This window comes from Callorhinus ursinus, unplaced genomic scaffold, assembly GCF_003265705.2.
Source record: "Callorhinus ursinus isolate GAN/ISIS: 27379988/994484 unplaced genomic scaffold, GSC_fseal_2.0 scaffold49, whole genome shotgun sequence".
NCBI classification, from domain to species: domain Eukaryota; kingdom Metazoa; phylum Chordata; class Mammalia; order Carnivora; family Otariidae; genus Callorhinus; species Callorhinus ursinus.
The window spans coordinates 5,333,743-5,349,699 of record NW_027397111.1 but is presented as its reverse complement, the minus strand read 5'-3'; the positions used below and the strand labels follow the sequence as shown (position 1 = coordinate 5,349,699).

At 49.9% G+C, this 15,957-nt stretch overlaps 1 protein-coding gene across 11 annotated transcripts in view; it reads left to right on the top strand.

Moving 5' to 3' along the window:
* The window catches only part of MICAL2 (microtubule associated monooxygenase, calponin and LIM domain containing 2), a 214,588-nt gene that overhangs the window by 36,978 nt on the left and 161,653 nt on the right, over positions 1-15,957 (top strand). For all 11 annotated transcript variants that reach the window (XR_012375353.1, XM_073882906.1, XM_025894193.2 and 8 more), the window contains exon 3: positions 10,498-10,838. Coding sequence is in view for 10 of the 11 variants with exons in the window: in XM_073882906.1 (XP_073739007.1) it covers positions 10,575-10,838 (264 nt within the window). In the remaining variant the exon portion in view is untranslated. The remainder of the gene's footprint in view (positions 1-10,497; positions 10,839-15,957) is intronic.

The window sequence follows — 15,957 nt, the reverse complement described above, 5'->3', positions numbered from 1 at the left end:
TTATGTTCAAGGGAGTGCTCAGTGGTCCAGAGTCCATGAAGTTACCACATCAGCTTTCAGGGGCCTCAGGAGCTGAGGGCTGTTGGGGGCGGGGGGGTGGGGAGGAAGTCATTGCAACCAAGGAAATGACTAGCTTCTCTGTCCTGTTCTCCTGTTCTAGTCCATTCTCATTTAGGGAAGGGCAGTGGATTTTCAGTACAGGGTATAGTTGGGCGTGGGGCAGGGGCGGGGACTTAAATGGAGAGGTGGGCAGGCTTACTCTGAGGGTCTAGCAACTTTTCCAGGATATTGAGGTCCTAATGGAAAGTCAGCTTTATAAAATGGCAGAACTGGTTGTTTTGGAAGTTGACCCCCACAACAATGGTGGTAGCGAGAGATCCCTCTCACGTGGTCACTCCCCTGTGACCAACAGTGTTACTGGGAGAGAAAGCTTTCTGACACAAGCCCAATTCGACATGCCTACCACACTGTGGTTTAACTCCACACTTCCTGCCTAGTAGAAAAACCCTCGGTTCTCGGTGACGTCCCGCACTTGAAGTTCATGTCTCACGTATGCGAAGTCCAAATATTCCTGGTCTCAGAGGGCTTTCCCGCAGGTGGGCACCCAGGGAATCTGGCTCCTCCCTTCTTGAGGCTGGCTGGGCTGTCTTCCTCCTGTGGTTTCCAAGGCTGCTGTGCTCCGGCAGAAGTGGAAGAGCATGGAGGGCCCCCGGGGGAGGTTCTTAAAGGGCATTCCCAGAAGTTGTGTACATCACTTCTGCTCACAGCCCATTACCTAGAACTGGTCATGGGGGCTCACGGCTGCAGGGAAGGGCCCCAGAGAAGGGAGCAATGCGTCTAGTGATCAGCTAGCCTGTCTCTGCCATATCTACCGAAGCCTGAAAAGTGAGATCTCAGCTGAGTTTTTGTCGGCAGGTTAGCCACTGATGGTGCATTGGTCTGATGGTGCATCAAGATTTCATTATCCAGATCATAGCATTTTGGAGTTTGATGGATGAAGAGGAGTCCTTGGGCAAGACCAGAGATCACGTCTCTGCTGTGGTGTGCAGGGCAGGACTTCTATACCTTTTGGCTCCATCCACTTTGTGTGGGAGCACTATGGGTATAGTGGTTAAGGATGTGGGTTCTGAACTCTGGCTATGGGGCTTCACCTTACAGCTTTACCACTTCTGGCCATGTGACCTCAGGCCATTGGCTAACGCTCCTAATTCTCTGAAAAATGGGGATAACAATAGTGTCTAACAATGCCTGGCTTTGTGACAATGATTAACTTCTTTAATACATATGAAGCTTTTAACACATTGCCCAAACCTTCGTAGATGCTCATTTAGTGTCAACAATTCTTATGTTCCCAAGGATTGACTATGCATTCATTCGTTTAGCACATACCATATACAGAGGGTCTCGTGCTAGGAACTGGGAGTAGGGAAGTAAAAATTTCACAGAGGAACTTGCTATAATCGAGGCAAGTACAGGATGCCCTGGGAGGGATCCGACCCATTTGGGGCTAGGGAGCTAGAGTGTCTGGAGGAGAGGGGCCTTGAAGTTAGTTAACTAGGAATTAGTAGGGTGAGGATTTGCTCACATGCCCTGCTTGAGCACACCAAGTAGGCTGTGTGATGTATCGGACTTAATGTTTTTTGAAATGGGGAAGCTTCTCTGTCTTACAACAGGATTCTTCAAAAGGATCCTTACCCAGTGTCCCTGAAACTGATGCTAGCCGATGAAAAATAGGCCTGGCCCTGACTTTGAGGGACGGGAGTCTCATCTAATGACACGGCCATTGTTTCCATTCATTCGAGCATGATGGCATGCCCAATCCATCTGAGCTGATCTGGGTCTGTCGTCAGGGAGCTTTTAGGGAATCTGTACACTGCAGGGAAGAATGTTCCCTGATTTCACAGAACTGCAGTCTGCCAGCACCGCTGCCTGGGATGGTCAGAACTCAGGCGTGTTCATTCTCCCCGGGCGATGTGTGTGGGCTCAGGGGGCCAAGACCGGGGAGCTGGGTGTTGAAGGAGATTTCACAGGTGCCCAGGTGTATGGGGGCAGGGCTATCAGTGGTGGTTGCCGGGGGAAGGCAGAACAAGAGATAAAAATTACAACTTGTCAGGGCTGAGCTTCCATAGGCTTTCTGGAGTCAAATAAGATTTGGAAGGAAGAATGAGAAAAGCCTAGATGACTTTACAAGAAAAAAAAAAGGTTAAAAGTTATTTCACTGAGCAAGATTCTTTTATTAGCCTAATGATTTATTTTGCTTATTACGTTTTAATTCAAAAGTATTTTGGAAAATTAACTTCAGTGTTAATTAGGCCACAAATTCTGTACTCTGGCCTTGGACAGCTCCTACTATTAGGTGGTAATGATGGTTTTTTTTTTTATTTTTTATTTTTTATTTTTTATTTTTTTAAAGATTTTATTTATTTATTTGACAGAGAGAGAGAGAGAGAGAGAGGGAACACAAGCAGGGGGAGTGGGAGAGGGAGAAGCAGGCTTCCCGCTGAGCGGGGAGCCCGATGCGGGGCTCGATCCCAGGACCCCGGGATCATGGCCTGAGCCGAAGGCAGACGCTTAACGACTGAGCCACCCAGGCGCCCCGATGGTTTTTTTTTTTTAATGCATTTTATTTTTTCTTATTTTTGTGGGAAAATATACGTAACATAAAACTCATTATGTTTTATGTTACGTAACATAAAACTCATTATGTTTTATGTTACGTAACATAAAACATTTTAACCGTTGTTAAGTGTCGAGCTGCTCAGTGGCATTAAGTATGCTCGCGATGTTGTCCAGCCATCACTACCATCCACCTCCAGAACCTCTTCACCTTCTCAGATTCAAAGTCTGCACCCCTCAAACACTAACTCCCCACTCCTCTCTTCCCCCAGCCCCTGGCATCTACCCTTCCACCTCCTGTCTCTGAATTTGCTTATTCTCCGCACCCCTACTAAGTTCTGAGATAGGAGAGCCTCCTGGAAATCGAAATTGAGAGTTCACAGTATTCCTGGGCACCCTGTGTGTGACCAAGACGATCCGGGGCACATGCAGAATAGACTGAGTTTTTGTTGGTAAGATGAGCCCAGTGTGTGTGTTGAGATACATGTAATTTTGTTACCTCTTGGCCCATAACCAGGTATGCAGGTTTCCTCCTTGTGGGTTCATGGGCAAGGCATCCTGTGGGCCCAGGAGGAGATGGGGGCAAAGGTGTGGCTTCTTGGAAAGAGGTCTGAGGTCCAGAGAACAGAGCTGCAGGGGAGGGGGGGAATGCAGCCTTGGGGCCTCATCCCTCACCTGCTGGAATGCAAGCCCATTCATCAGGTGAGGGTGGTGCCCGGGCTCTCTCTTTTCTGGAGAAAAAGCATGCTGCTGGTGTGGTGGAGGCCTGCAAGCACTTGCTGACCTGAGGAAGATAAGATTCCTGAAGCCTTTCTCCTGCTGTCAGGACCCATGGGTGAGTCAGGGACCGAAGACTCCTGGACTTGGGATGTGTGTACAGGAGGGCCTTGTACAAGTTGTACACACTCCTGGTAAAATATTTGGGATATGCAGGAAGTGTGAAGCTAAAAATAAAAGCCATGTGAAAGACCATCTCTCTCTCTCTCTCACACACACACACACACATACACACATGAACACACTGTTCACATTTGGCTTGTTTTTCCTCTTCTATAGATACTGCTTTATGGAATTGGAATCCTACTGAGCACCTGAAATTGTATTCTGCTCTCCTCACTCTGCATTAGGGTGTAAACATTTCCCCATGGATTAAATGTCTTTCTAAATATTATTTTTAAAGGATTGTCTAATACTTTATTATTTGGTTGCACCGTAACTTATGAGACCGTGCCCTGTTTTTGACACAGAGCCTGAAAGATCTTCAGAGACTCCAGGGCTGGACCCATTTGCTGTATCCAGTGGCTTTGGCAAAGGCAGGCCGTGCTAGTTCTCTCTACATGGCGCTGATCAGTTGGCGACTAAGTGTGGATTTTGAAGTGAGCTGGACCTGGGCCCCTTTCACAGCATCCCTAGTCGTTGCCTGTGGGATACCAAGGTTACTCTGTCATCTGCCTTTTCTTCTGCCAAACAAGGAGGGTTAAATGAGATCACAGATGTAAGCGTCTGGGACAGTGTCTGGGCGTGCTGGCAGTAGCTGAGCCACGCTGCCTTTGGTGTCCTCATGAGGTGGTGTGAGGGGCAGGCCCAGACTCCTCATGCCCAGGCCGAAGTTCTGCCCACCTCAGAGGCTTCGTGTCTCTTGGAAGGTCCTTGAAGAGCGGCATAGTGGTCCGAGCGGAGGTGTGGAGCCCTGGCTAGAAATCCTTATCGAAAAATGTTTAAAATAGGGACGTGTGTACATACATACACACACAATGCACATGCATACATATACACCCAGTGCACAGGCATCCACACATAATGCACATGCACACATACACACAATGCACATGCATACATATGTATATAAACACCTGCACATACATATAAGCACATGCACATGTACGTATGTGTACACACGCACACACACAGTAGGAAGCACATGTGGCTAAGTTACACTTACTTTATAGAAAATCAAGGTGGGCGAGTTCTGGAGTGACCGCTTGCCCCTGCCCCCCAAAGCCCTTGTTGCAGAGAGCAGAAACAGAGGAAAGAAGAAGACCACCCCACCCCAGACTTGTGACGGCTCTGTAGGATAATGCTGGTGGAAGCCCCTGGCCTGCCGTGGGCCTCTGGTCACATGGGCTTCTTCCTGGCATCATGACCGGTCAGCATACAGGAGTCTGGCTCATGGGAGCAGGGAAGGATCTGCTACTGGGATTCCAGGAAGAAGTGGATGGAGGTGAGGAAGTGGGAGTGTGTGCGGTCACTTTAAGCCAGACCAATGGAGTCAAGTTGCTGTTGAAAGAGTAAGAAGAGGGCTGGGGCTGGAAGGGCAGGAGCCCCAGTGGCCTCCGGCTCTCAGTGGGGGAGCTGCATAGAAGGCAGGGCCTGAGCTCCCTGCCTGGGGTAGTGTAGACGGAGGGTAGTATCTAGGCCCTTGGGGCAGGCTGGGAACTTGTTTGGGCTCCCACAGTGTGTCTCCTGGATGCATTTTCCTGAGCCTTTCCTAGCAGGGCTCCAGATGGCGTGTGTCCGAAAAGTGCATGTGTGGGTTGAGCCTGCGTGGAAGGAAGGGCTTTGACTTCCTGTGGGTGATCTCTGGGGTTAAAATCAGGAACAGAAAGAAGCCTGTGGACAGACAGGATTGATCATCCTGGGGAGTGACTAAGACGAATTAGTCTCCATTCAGAGGAGGCAGTGTGCTCTCCAGCCGGGGAGGGGAGCAAGGGAAGGCTGCGGACTCCTGGCTGGAAGGAAATGACAAGGACAAGGGGGCCCTTGCAGTTCTTTCTCAACCCTGAGAGATGCCTCTCTTGGTTCAAGTTGGTGCTGTATGTAATTGTAGGTGGAAAGCCTGGCCGGGTGAGAAGATGAGGCCTGCAGGCATCACCTGTGGTCCTGGGCTCTGCAGAGATGCAGTATATGTGGGAGGCCTTTCCCCGGCTGCCTCTAGACTCACCTCAGGTGTTGGGGGCAGGTTGCTGTGACTGAGGGTCTTCTGTGTGTGAGGCTCGGAGCTGGGGCTTCTAGTTCTTCTGACCACCCTGTGAGTGCTTGGGGGGTGAACAGCCTCATTTTGTTGCCTAGGAAACTGGCCCTGCCTGGGGGCTCATTGGTGGGGTGCCTGGGAGATGGTAAGTCTGAATGGGGAGCTTGGCAGTGTCCATGGCAAGGGGCGTCTGGATTTTATTGTCTGGTTCTTATTGGATCTACTTATTTAACGCAAGTACAAGTTGACACGATGTATTGAGGCTTCCAGTGGACATCACACAGGTGCAGTCACCGTCTGCGGCCATCCGAAGTTACTGCAGTCTTATTGACTCTGTTTCCCCTGCTGTCGTGTTCATCCCTGCGACTGACTTTATAACTGGAAGTATATACCTCCTAATTCCCTTCTCCTGTTTCACCTGCCCCCCACCCCCACCCCAAGAGCTTCATCTTTAGATTATGTTTACCTTGAGACATTGCCTTTGAGTTTTGAGGGTGTGGTTGAGGGCTGAGCTTTTCTTCTGGGCCAGACTGCTGCTTTGTGAGAAGGTTCTGCCTAGTGTCCCTCCGGCGCTCAAATTTTTATAGAACTCTGTCATTCATCCACCACCTGGTCACCCTGTTCGATGCCGTTTGGCAGGTGATGAGGCCCAGGGAAGACAGAAGGCGGGGGCAGAAGGGTTCCTAAATGGGAGCGCACTGGAAGCTCTTCAGCCAGGAGGTTCCTTCTCTCATTTGAGAGGTATTTAGGGACTCTGTGTCAACCTTGAACTTGTCTCCCAGATGCCCTGGACCAAGCCCATTCCTCATGCTGTTGCCAGCAATTGGAGGCCCTGAGGTTTTTTAATTTGTAGCAGCCAGGGGCAGGGAAAGGGGGTTGGCTTTGTGACTCACCAAGTCACACAGGCAGAACCACAAATAAGGGACTCCAGTTGGCAAAAACCAAATTGCTTCAAGGCTATTCTTGGAAACTAAAGCATCACGTCTTGTTTCTTCCCAGAAAATGCAGAAACCTTTCATATGTCTGGGTGGTTTTATTTATATTTCATATCAAACTCTAAAAAGCAACAGCTGGGTGGTGGTTGACAAGGAAAATTTTAACAAGAGCTACTACCCAGGATCCCCTGATTTAACCAATCCTTGAATTTCTTTTGGGAAAGGAGAAAGAGTATCTACCAGAAGAATTCCACTCTAGTGTCTGGAAAGGGGCTTGGAGCTCAGACTCAGACTCCCAGAGCCCTTCCAAGTCAGCCTTTCTAGTTCATTAACAGAACTACCTTGTACCGAGGATGTTTTCAGTTCATTACTGAAACTTCCTTCTTCCCCACTCTATATTTGAGGGAACTGAAATCTCAGAAATTAAGTGAGTTGTCCAAGGCTACACAGCTAGGAAGTGGATTTGAACCCACATCGTCTGAGTTGAAAGCCCATGGCTTCTAGTTTTAAAGTACAGATAATTCCTTGACCTGGGCAGCTGGCCCCATCCTTCTGGTTTGATGTTTGGGCCATTTGAGGAATCATAATTACTGCTGGTTACCATGTAGCTGCCAGGTGCTAAATACGTCACATCCATGATGGAGTTCATTCCTTATGGCCCTATGACGCGAGTATGATCATCTCATTCTGCAGATGAGGAAACAGACAGATACGTCATGTGCCTTGCTGGTGCGTGAGACCAGGTTCACACCCTCGTCTGGCAGACTCTAAACACTCTGAGGCTCTTCCGGAGGAAACATAGCCTGCATGGATGTAAGAGTCATTTTTAAGGTCTTTGACTTCAACTGGAAAGCTGATTGTACAGGTTGAGACCAGACCCTTCAGACCGGGGAGGCAGGTCTGGGGCTGGTACGAGCTGCTGGGATAGGCCAAGGCAGTGCTCTCTGCTGTCCCGCCATCTCTCTCCACCACCCCCACTGCCCCAGGTAGCTCCCTCTAGATAAGAGCAAGCTCCTGGGGCCCCCACGCCCAGCCAGCACCCTCCGCACCCCCTTTGGCTCTCCACTGGAGCCCTAAGATCAAGTTGTTCATTTTCCTTTGGGGGGAGGAGGGGCGGCAGCTGGAGCTGGAAGGAGACAGGTTCTTCCAGTTCGTAAATGATTCTCTGGGAGTCAGGTTTGGCTTGATATCTCTAACCAGTTCACCGTTTTAGACAGGGAGGAGTTGGCAACTTGAAGAGTTGATTTACAGAAGTATTTTTCCAAACCGGTACATTCCCCAGACACAAATCTGCCCCACGTGAGGGATGCAGCACCCATTTCCACCACTGCCAGGCACCTCCCAGGGCCGGGCTTGCCACCACACACCTCTCTTGCTCTGCACAGCAACCCCGCAAGGTGGAGATTATCCCTTACAAAAGAAGAAACTGAGGCTCAGCGCTCCTGTGGCTCATGTGAGGCCATGAGGGCAGCCAGGGGCCAAGCCGAGCTTTGGACGTGGGCTCCACTCGCCCTGAAGCCTGTGGCTTTCTTCTGCACCACCAGCCCATCCCCAGAATGGACTGCAGGAGGGCAGCAGAATTCAAGTAGCTGTGGATCTCTCAGTCAGTGACTGGATCCTTTGCTCAATGCTGGGCGCAGAGTGCCTCCAAAGATAGAGACCAAGGATGCTCCTTCGCTCTGAACAGCAAACGGGTCTTGCTCTCTGTTTATGCTCTCTGGGTGGCAAGTCCTGTACCTGGCGGAGAGCTGATGAAACAGTAGGAGACAGTGTTTATGTGAGTGATGCCGAAGTGAGCACTGCAGAGGTTTGAGGAGCTGAGAGACCCTCTGGGAGGGAATCCATGTCTTAGCAGCACCTGGCAAAGCACAGGCCGCGCTCTCCACGTGTTCTGGCTTTGCTGAGGTGCGGGGAACAGAGCCGCCAGGTCAGTGCTCCTGGAGGACAGAGGCCTGGCTGAAGACTGGAACTTGGCTAGGCCTGGAGCAGGGAATGGGCCTTCAGCCGAGCACGGTGCCAGGCCCATTGGAGGCTCCTGGGGTGGAGGGGAGGAGGGGGAGGGGTCCCACGCTGTTGCCGGTGCCCCCTCAGCCAGCAGCGTCTGGGTGTCTGCCCCCAGCCGGCTGCTCCCTGTAGCTGCTACCCACGGGGCTGCCGTACAGCCTTCATGTGTGTGGGGCTCTCTCCCGGGGCTCTCCCGGTGGCTTTGTTCATGGCCGCCTCCCTCTCCCATGCATCTCCACCTCCGCACAGAGACTCCTCTAGGTCCGCTGCTTTATCTCCTGCACCCTGCAGCCCACGGGAGAAGCCAGATCCCCTCCATGATCTGCCTTGGATGCACCCATCACCCCTTGTCATGAGTTTAGAACTCTAGACGCCCTGGACTTGCTCTCATTCTGCAGCTGTCCTGGCTCTTTCCAGACTCATGCCTGTATGGTGTTTCTTTTGCCTGAGAATTTCTATTCCCTGGTCTTCTAATGAAATTTACCTTGTTCCTAAAATTGTAGTGTTTTGGGCATCCCAGCCCCCCTCCACCCTGTGGCTCCTCTGGGCACCTGTAGGCTCTGTTGGACACCTCCTTATGTGGCTTCCATGCACCATGTTCATCTTTTAAAAGCGCTTGCTTGTTGTCTTATAATCAACTCTATACACCTGTCTTCCTCACTAGGCCCCATCTCTGCATCCCCAGGACCTAGGGTGATGCATGGCTCTTGCTTAGGCACCAGGATTTGTTGCTGAATGGATGAGTAAAGGATGAAAGAAAACAAACACCATTCTCTGTTTTTAATACCATATGGCCAGCGCACAATCCAAATGTACCCACAATAGTGTTTCTGTCTGGAGAGTGGGAAGCCACCCAGCCCAAGGGCCTTGTCTCTGTGTTTGCTGACCTCCTCCCTCCAGGCCTCTGTCTCGGGGAGCTTGGTATGCTGTATCCTCTTGTTTACCGACCCTCTCGAGCCCTCTGGACAGCTGGGCAGCCCTAGTTCCTCTATGCTTGTCTTCTTGCACTAGCTTTGGATTCTGGAAAAATAGCTATTGCTTTGGAAAATCGACCCTAACTTATTTTTGTTCCTTTGAAACTTGAATGACTTTCCTAAGAAATGCCTGAGGTTAAAGTGGTGCAGAGAGACAGGCCAATGGCCAAAACCCAGGCGAGCTATTTTCGTGATGTGAATGAATACCCATCGCATTTTTCCTTCCATCGGCCTGAGCACTTGTTCCAAATAGCTCACAGCTTGGGCTCACAAAGCACAGACTCCTTTTGTATGTGGGGAGGAGACCCGTGTGTGTCTGTGTCTTTTTGTCTGTCTGACTGAGGTGGATGCTGAGCTTGCAGCAGATGCGAGGAGTAGAGAGAAGTTTCGAGAAGTTGCCGTGTGTCATCTGTATAGGGGAAGGACCTGCCCCCTCTGGTAGCTAATGGAGGAAGACTTTCAAGTTTGGTGTCTTAGGATAGGTGGGAAGGCCGTGAAATCTAGGGAGGCACGTGCTTTGAATGTTTTGGTCTGTGCACTGTTCCGTGGCTAGATTACACTAATATTAGCCAACTAATTTACAGCACCACAAATTAAAGGTTTTCGGTGGTGCTCACAAAATCTAGTATGCTTCTCTGCTTTGTCCCCCCCCCCCTTACTAGTTATTATTTCTAGAACTATCTAGCTCATAGCAAAATTGACCAAGTAATGCTGACATCAGCCAGGCCATATCTTTGAGCAATCTGTAGTTCTTTACAGCCAGCGAGAGGAGTGGGGTGTTGGCGGGGGGTAGAAGGAGATTGCCCCCAAGACACCATTGTCAGGTCAGAAGGGATGATTGTACATTTTCTATAGATGGTTTATGTTTAGCATTAAGTATTAATGGTTAGTACGCTTAACATCCCAAAGGAGTTTTATTTTTCCCTCTCAGCAACACCCCCCGACCCCACGCCTGCATTGCCATGGAGCTCACCTCTGTCTCCATCTACCTTTGCAGGTGTGACGTGTCTCCAGGTACTTCATGGTGTTCTCCTCCGGCCTCTCCATACCACTGCGCTACACAGCTCCTGAAACATGGGGGAAAACGAAGACGAGAAGCAGAGCCAGGCTGGGCAAGTTTTCGAGAACTTTGTCCAGGCTTCCACGTGCAAAGGCACCCTCCAGGCCTTCAACATCCTCACACGACACCTGGACCTAGACCCGCTGGACCACAGGAATTTTTATTCCAAGCTCAAGTCCAAGGTGACCACCTGGAAGGCCAAAGCCCTGTGGTACAAATTGGACAAGCGTGGATCCCACAAGGAGTATAAGCGAGGGAAGTCCTGTATGAACACCAAGGTAAGGGAAAACCCTGTGATTTCTTACCCTTGTGGGGCATGTGGGTTGACTTGCCGGGAGTTTGGGAAGCTGTCTCCATTCTGCCATTCTAAGGTTCTTAATAGGTGTGGGCGTGTGTTAGCATTTTGCTCGGTTGAAGATTTCCTTGGTCTGTACCTGCACAGCTTATCCTGGGTGGGAGCCTCTGTCTTTACTGTGGTGGCCTCAGCTACTCTTCTTGTGTCCTCTCCGTGGCAGAGAGAATAAAGGCATGCTTGGCACTATCCTCCTACTATTACCACTACTACTTCTAGTAGCTACGATTTATTGAGCAACTTCTGCGTGCCAGGCACTTTATAAACATGGCCCCAGTGAACACCTCCATGGTCCTTTGGGCCATTTTAGAGCTATGGAAACTGAGAAGTCAATTATCTTGCCTAAGATCACACAACAAGGAGGCAACCTTAGTCTGTCTGATTCTAGAGCTTATGCCCTAAATTCCGTTCCCCTGGGAGCCAACATTGTAGAAAGATTTCGCCTTGACTTTAATTGGCTAAGAAATAGGTCTTTGGTCCTTACTGCATTTTCCTCCCTCTCTCTTTCCCTTCTCCCCCCCCACCCTCTTCCCCAGGATGCATTTCTGTGCTCAGGGTCACACTTGCAGTTAACCCTCCACAAGCTGATTACTTCCCCCACTGTTTGGCCATAGGCAACATTGGTGAACGTGGCCTAAGTAAGCAGAGCATCACATCTCTTCTCTCACTCCGATGCCCATTGCCTAATGGGCAGCCAGAAGTCAAGACTTCCCGGCTGGCCCTGGGGGGCTGTCAGCCCCCGGCAGTGGTCCAGACTGTATGTTTAGGTTAAAAGTGAGCATGCTGTATTTAGACGTCACAGGAGGTAGCTCAGCCAGAGCCCTTGGAATTTTAGTTGGTGCCAATCCCAGACAAGAGGATTGAACTCTCCATGGCGATCAGGACTGTTGTGTTTTTGTTTTGGTGATGAGGAGCTGTTGAGTGTACCGTGGGATACGGCTGCTTTCCCTTGCCCCCGGGGGGACAGCTGCCAAAGCTCCTCCAAGCCTGGGGCGACTTTATGGGGCATGGGAGGAGCATTCCACCAGGCCAGAACTTCAGCCTGGAGCTCTAGCCATCCAGGCAGTGCCTGCCCGTAACCTGCCAAGCTTTAGCCCTTCCTAGCGGAGACAGAAGTGTTAAAGAAAAAGGAGAGAAAGGGGTGTGACCAGTCCCCGAGGCGCTACCCCCACCTAGCTGATGTAACTTCCCAGCTCCTGGATCACTGGGAAGCTCTTCAGACTTGGAGAGGGGGGCACTGTTTGTTTTCAAAGCATCACCCTTTTCAGTAACAGCATGTGACCGCTTTCTTTTGAAAAGGTCCCATAGAAGTCAGGTGGCCAGGCTGCAAGATGTTTTCTCAGGAAGGTTTTCAGAGACCTTATTCTATGAGGAAATGCCATGGCCTCCTGTGCCCAGCAGTTTCTGGCTGTTGAGAGGACTCTCTTGGTGATCCTGAGGACAGACCTGTGGAGGGAATGAACCAGCACCGGGATGTGATGGAGGCTCGACCAGCAGGGAGATGTGCTTTTTTTCAAAAATCACCAGTCGGTCGGTTGCCTCTCCCTGTCTAGCCAGGCCTTATTTTACAAGCTTTGATGCGTTGAAATAGAAGAGTCGTTGTGGACTCTTGGGGTTGGCAGGTGACCACTGGTGCCTGAGATAACAAAGGGAAAGCACTAACATCTGTAGTTAGCGATGCTGAGTTGAGAGTGCATCTTGCTCAGGAATTTTATGCCTCATAGGAGGAAGAATAAAGACCTTTCACATGTGTGGTAGCCCATCTCCTAAGAACTACCTAGATCCTGAAGCGTGGAACACATTTGGAAATGTGGTCCAAGTACGGCTCCGACTGTATGAGGGTCACTTGCGCGACACACTTGAGAAACGCAGCTCAAAGCTAAACACAAAAGGGAATCATTAACTTGTATAAACAGGAAGGTCCAGACAGTCTTTACCAGCCTCTCTCCTTCCATCTATGTCTTGGACGTTTTGCTCTATGTTGGCTCCATTCTAACATCCTGCGAACAGATTTTCTCCATGTTGGTGGCCTCTATCTAGTTCATATCGTTATAACTCTATGACCCAAAGGCTAGACTCTCTCTCCTCCTGCTCAATATTGAATAAAATCTCAGGGAAGGATTCTGATTGGGCTGTCCCTGGACCAATTATTGTGCCCAAACCAGGAGAACTGGCTACTGTCTTTGGTAGCCCTTTCAAGCATCACATGATTGACATGAGGGAGGAGCAGGTTCCCAATTTCATAGAGGTGTGAGATGGATGAATAACAGGTGTCCTCTATAGGGACTGTTTATGTGCATTCTGGTTATGGTATAGTCTCTCACCATATTGGATTCATGTGGATGGTTAATACTCAGCTCTAAGAGCCTAGAGCTTGTAGTCCTTGTTGTGAGTCAAACAAAACACAGAACATGGGTCCTCCCTCTCTTTTAACATGAACAGACACTGTCTCACTCACACACCTCTTTTAGGTATCCTTGGGTGTAGTAGTTTTTGCTGAGCATTAGCCAAACAAGAAATGCTGGGTATTAGCATGCACGTGGATGACCATTGGTACTGACATATAGCACAGGTGTGTCAGGTATCAGGCACATAGCCAAGCTCCTGGCTAGCCACAGGTAGAGTAGAAATAAATGGAATTCAGCCAGAACCCTCACCTTTCCATTGTTGTGGACATCTCCGCACCATCTGGAGTGGGTTTGGGCTTTAGCATTTCACAAGCATGTGAGTGTGTGTGTGAACGTATATATGCATGCATGCATGTATGTTGGCAGTGGTGGTTGGGGGAGATTGACCAGCATCTGTTTGGAGAAGAAAGCCTCTGCTGGGGGTGCCAGGGGACAGGGAGAAGGACCTACAATGTCATAAGAGCAGTGGCTTAGGTGTCAGTTGCATAATCTAACTTGGGATCATGGTTCATTATTGATTAGTTATGAGGGTTTTGTCAGGCACTTAACAATTCTTTCCTTGGGTGTGACCTGTTTTGCTAAGGATAGAGTGAACAAAGGACCAAGCCAAATTAACTCTTTTAGGACTAATATTGGCTCTGCATCAGGGCAGTACCCCAATCAAATGTCAAATCCAATTGTGTAATGTTCTTTGGGGAAAACAGCCCAGAAGGAAAACAAAACAATACAATACAAATTTTGATACGGGAATTGCCATCATCCTGAAATCATAACGTCTGATCTTTTGTTCTATATGTACCTAATGTCAGAAGGACATATTTTGAGAGGATGTTGTGTACCATCTCTCCATTTGACAGGTGACATAGAGGGGCCCAGGAACCTGAAGCTATTGATCTGAAGCTAGAGGGTGGCTTTATCAGGATTTGGACTCTGTTGATGGGTGCGTGCTAATATGCTTTTGTTCATTCATTCAGCAGATGTTTCTGGTGCTCTGTGCCTTGCTAGGCACCTGACGGGGAGGTGGTTTGAAAGAATGAGAAGTGGCTCTGAGCAGTTCGTGAGACAGAAACATTGTTTCTGTATTTATTAACTTATTTAATCATTCAGGAGGTGAATAATTTTTGAGCAGCTGCTGTGTGCCAGGCACTTGTCTAGGTACCAGTCAGCCACGAACTAGCTCTGTGGCCTTGGGCAGGCTACTTAAATCGCTGATCCTCAGTAGTGTTCTCTATAAAATGAAGATGGTCCCTCTCTCATGGAGTTGCTGTGAGCACTAACTAAGGCAATCTTTGTGAAGTATTTAGAACACTGCCTAGTACACCATAAGTGATCAGCAAATACTTAGCCATTATTTTCATAAATATCCTAAGTGTATGAGACAGGTGCGTCCACTGTTCTGCAGAAGTAGAGAAAAGCAATGACTGAGCCTGACTGGAGCAGTCCCGGAATGCTTCCTGGAAGAGAAGGTATGATTTGGAGCTTGACATATGAGAAGAAGTTTGCCTGGCCTAGCTGAGGGAACACAAGGCAGAGAGCTGTATTCCAGGGAGAGTGTGTTGCTGTGTAAGAGGAACGAAGGTGTGGGTGGGGAGAGGGTGAGAGCCAGGCAGAGCCGAATAGATGGATGAAGGAGGAGACCCGCAAAGAACGGCCTCCCAGGGCCGGGCTGTGAAGAGAGGGTCTCGTAGTCAAACAGAGGACCTGGGGGACCATTGGAGACGAGCCTGGATTCCCGATCCAGGGTTCTTTCTACCACCCTCCATGGGGTTGCTCAGTGATCACAGACAACCAATGCAGACCAGAAGGCATTTGTACATCATAAAAACATGCATGCAGGAAATGACTCATGGACTCTTGTCACCAGCAGGAATGGGGCCAGCCTATAAAATGAAAACTGTTGGGTTATCTCGTGAGGAGGAAATGTCTGTATTTTGTGAGCATCCCCAGTGACACCCCCTGATGGATGGATGGATATTTTGTATCCATCCAAACCGCATACCTTTTGTTCCTGACCGTGACCCTTGCCCACCTCTGCCTCTGCAGCGGCTCCCAGCGGTGGGTGGCCCAGGCTTGAGGGGTACAAGTGGCCGCTGAGCTTCCAAAGCCGAGCACAACAGGAGGCAGGGAGGTGGGGTGGGAGGGGGCAGCTGGCAGGGCAGGCTGCTATCTCCTGGTCTAGATAAGCCTATCTGACATTCCGGACCTCTGAAATCACCTGCCACGGCCCTCAAAGCTGGGCTCTGCCGCGCTGGCTGGGGCATGTCAAGTACCACTCTGCCTAATACAGACAGCGGCAGGCAGTGCAGATAGGGCAGAGGACGGTCTCCGGGATATGCGTTCCTGCAGGGGGCTCTGGCGGTCTCCGGGGTACGCGTTCCTGCAGGGGGACTCTGGCTTTGTTCACTTACCTGTACCAGCCTCCCAGCGTTGCTGTGTTCAACAGGTTTCCCAGCCTAGATTACGACGGCTTTGTGTTTATTCTTCCACTTGTCACCACTGACCCCCATGGAGTTGGCGGGCTCAGCGTGAGTGTGTGTGCTGCCCCTTAGATGTGAGCTTGAGTGGATCCAGTCCCCCAAATATTACCCTGAGATAAAAAGCTCTCTTTTTTGGCTGTCCTCATGGGAAGTGGTTAAT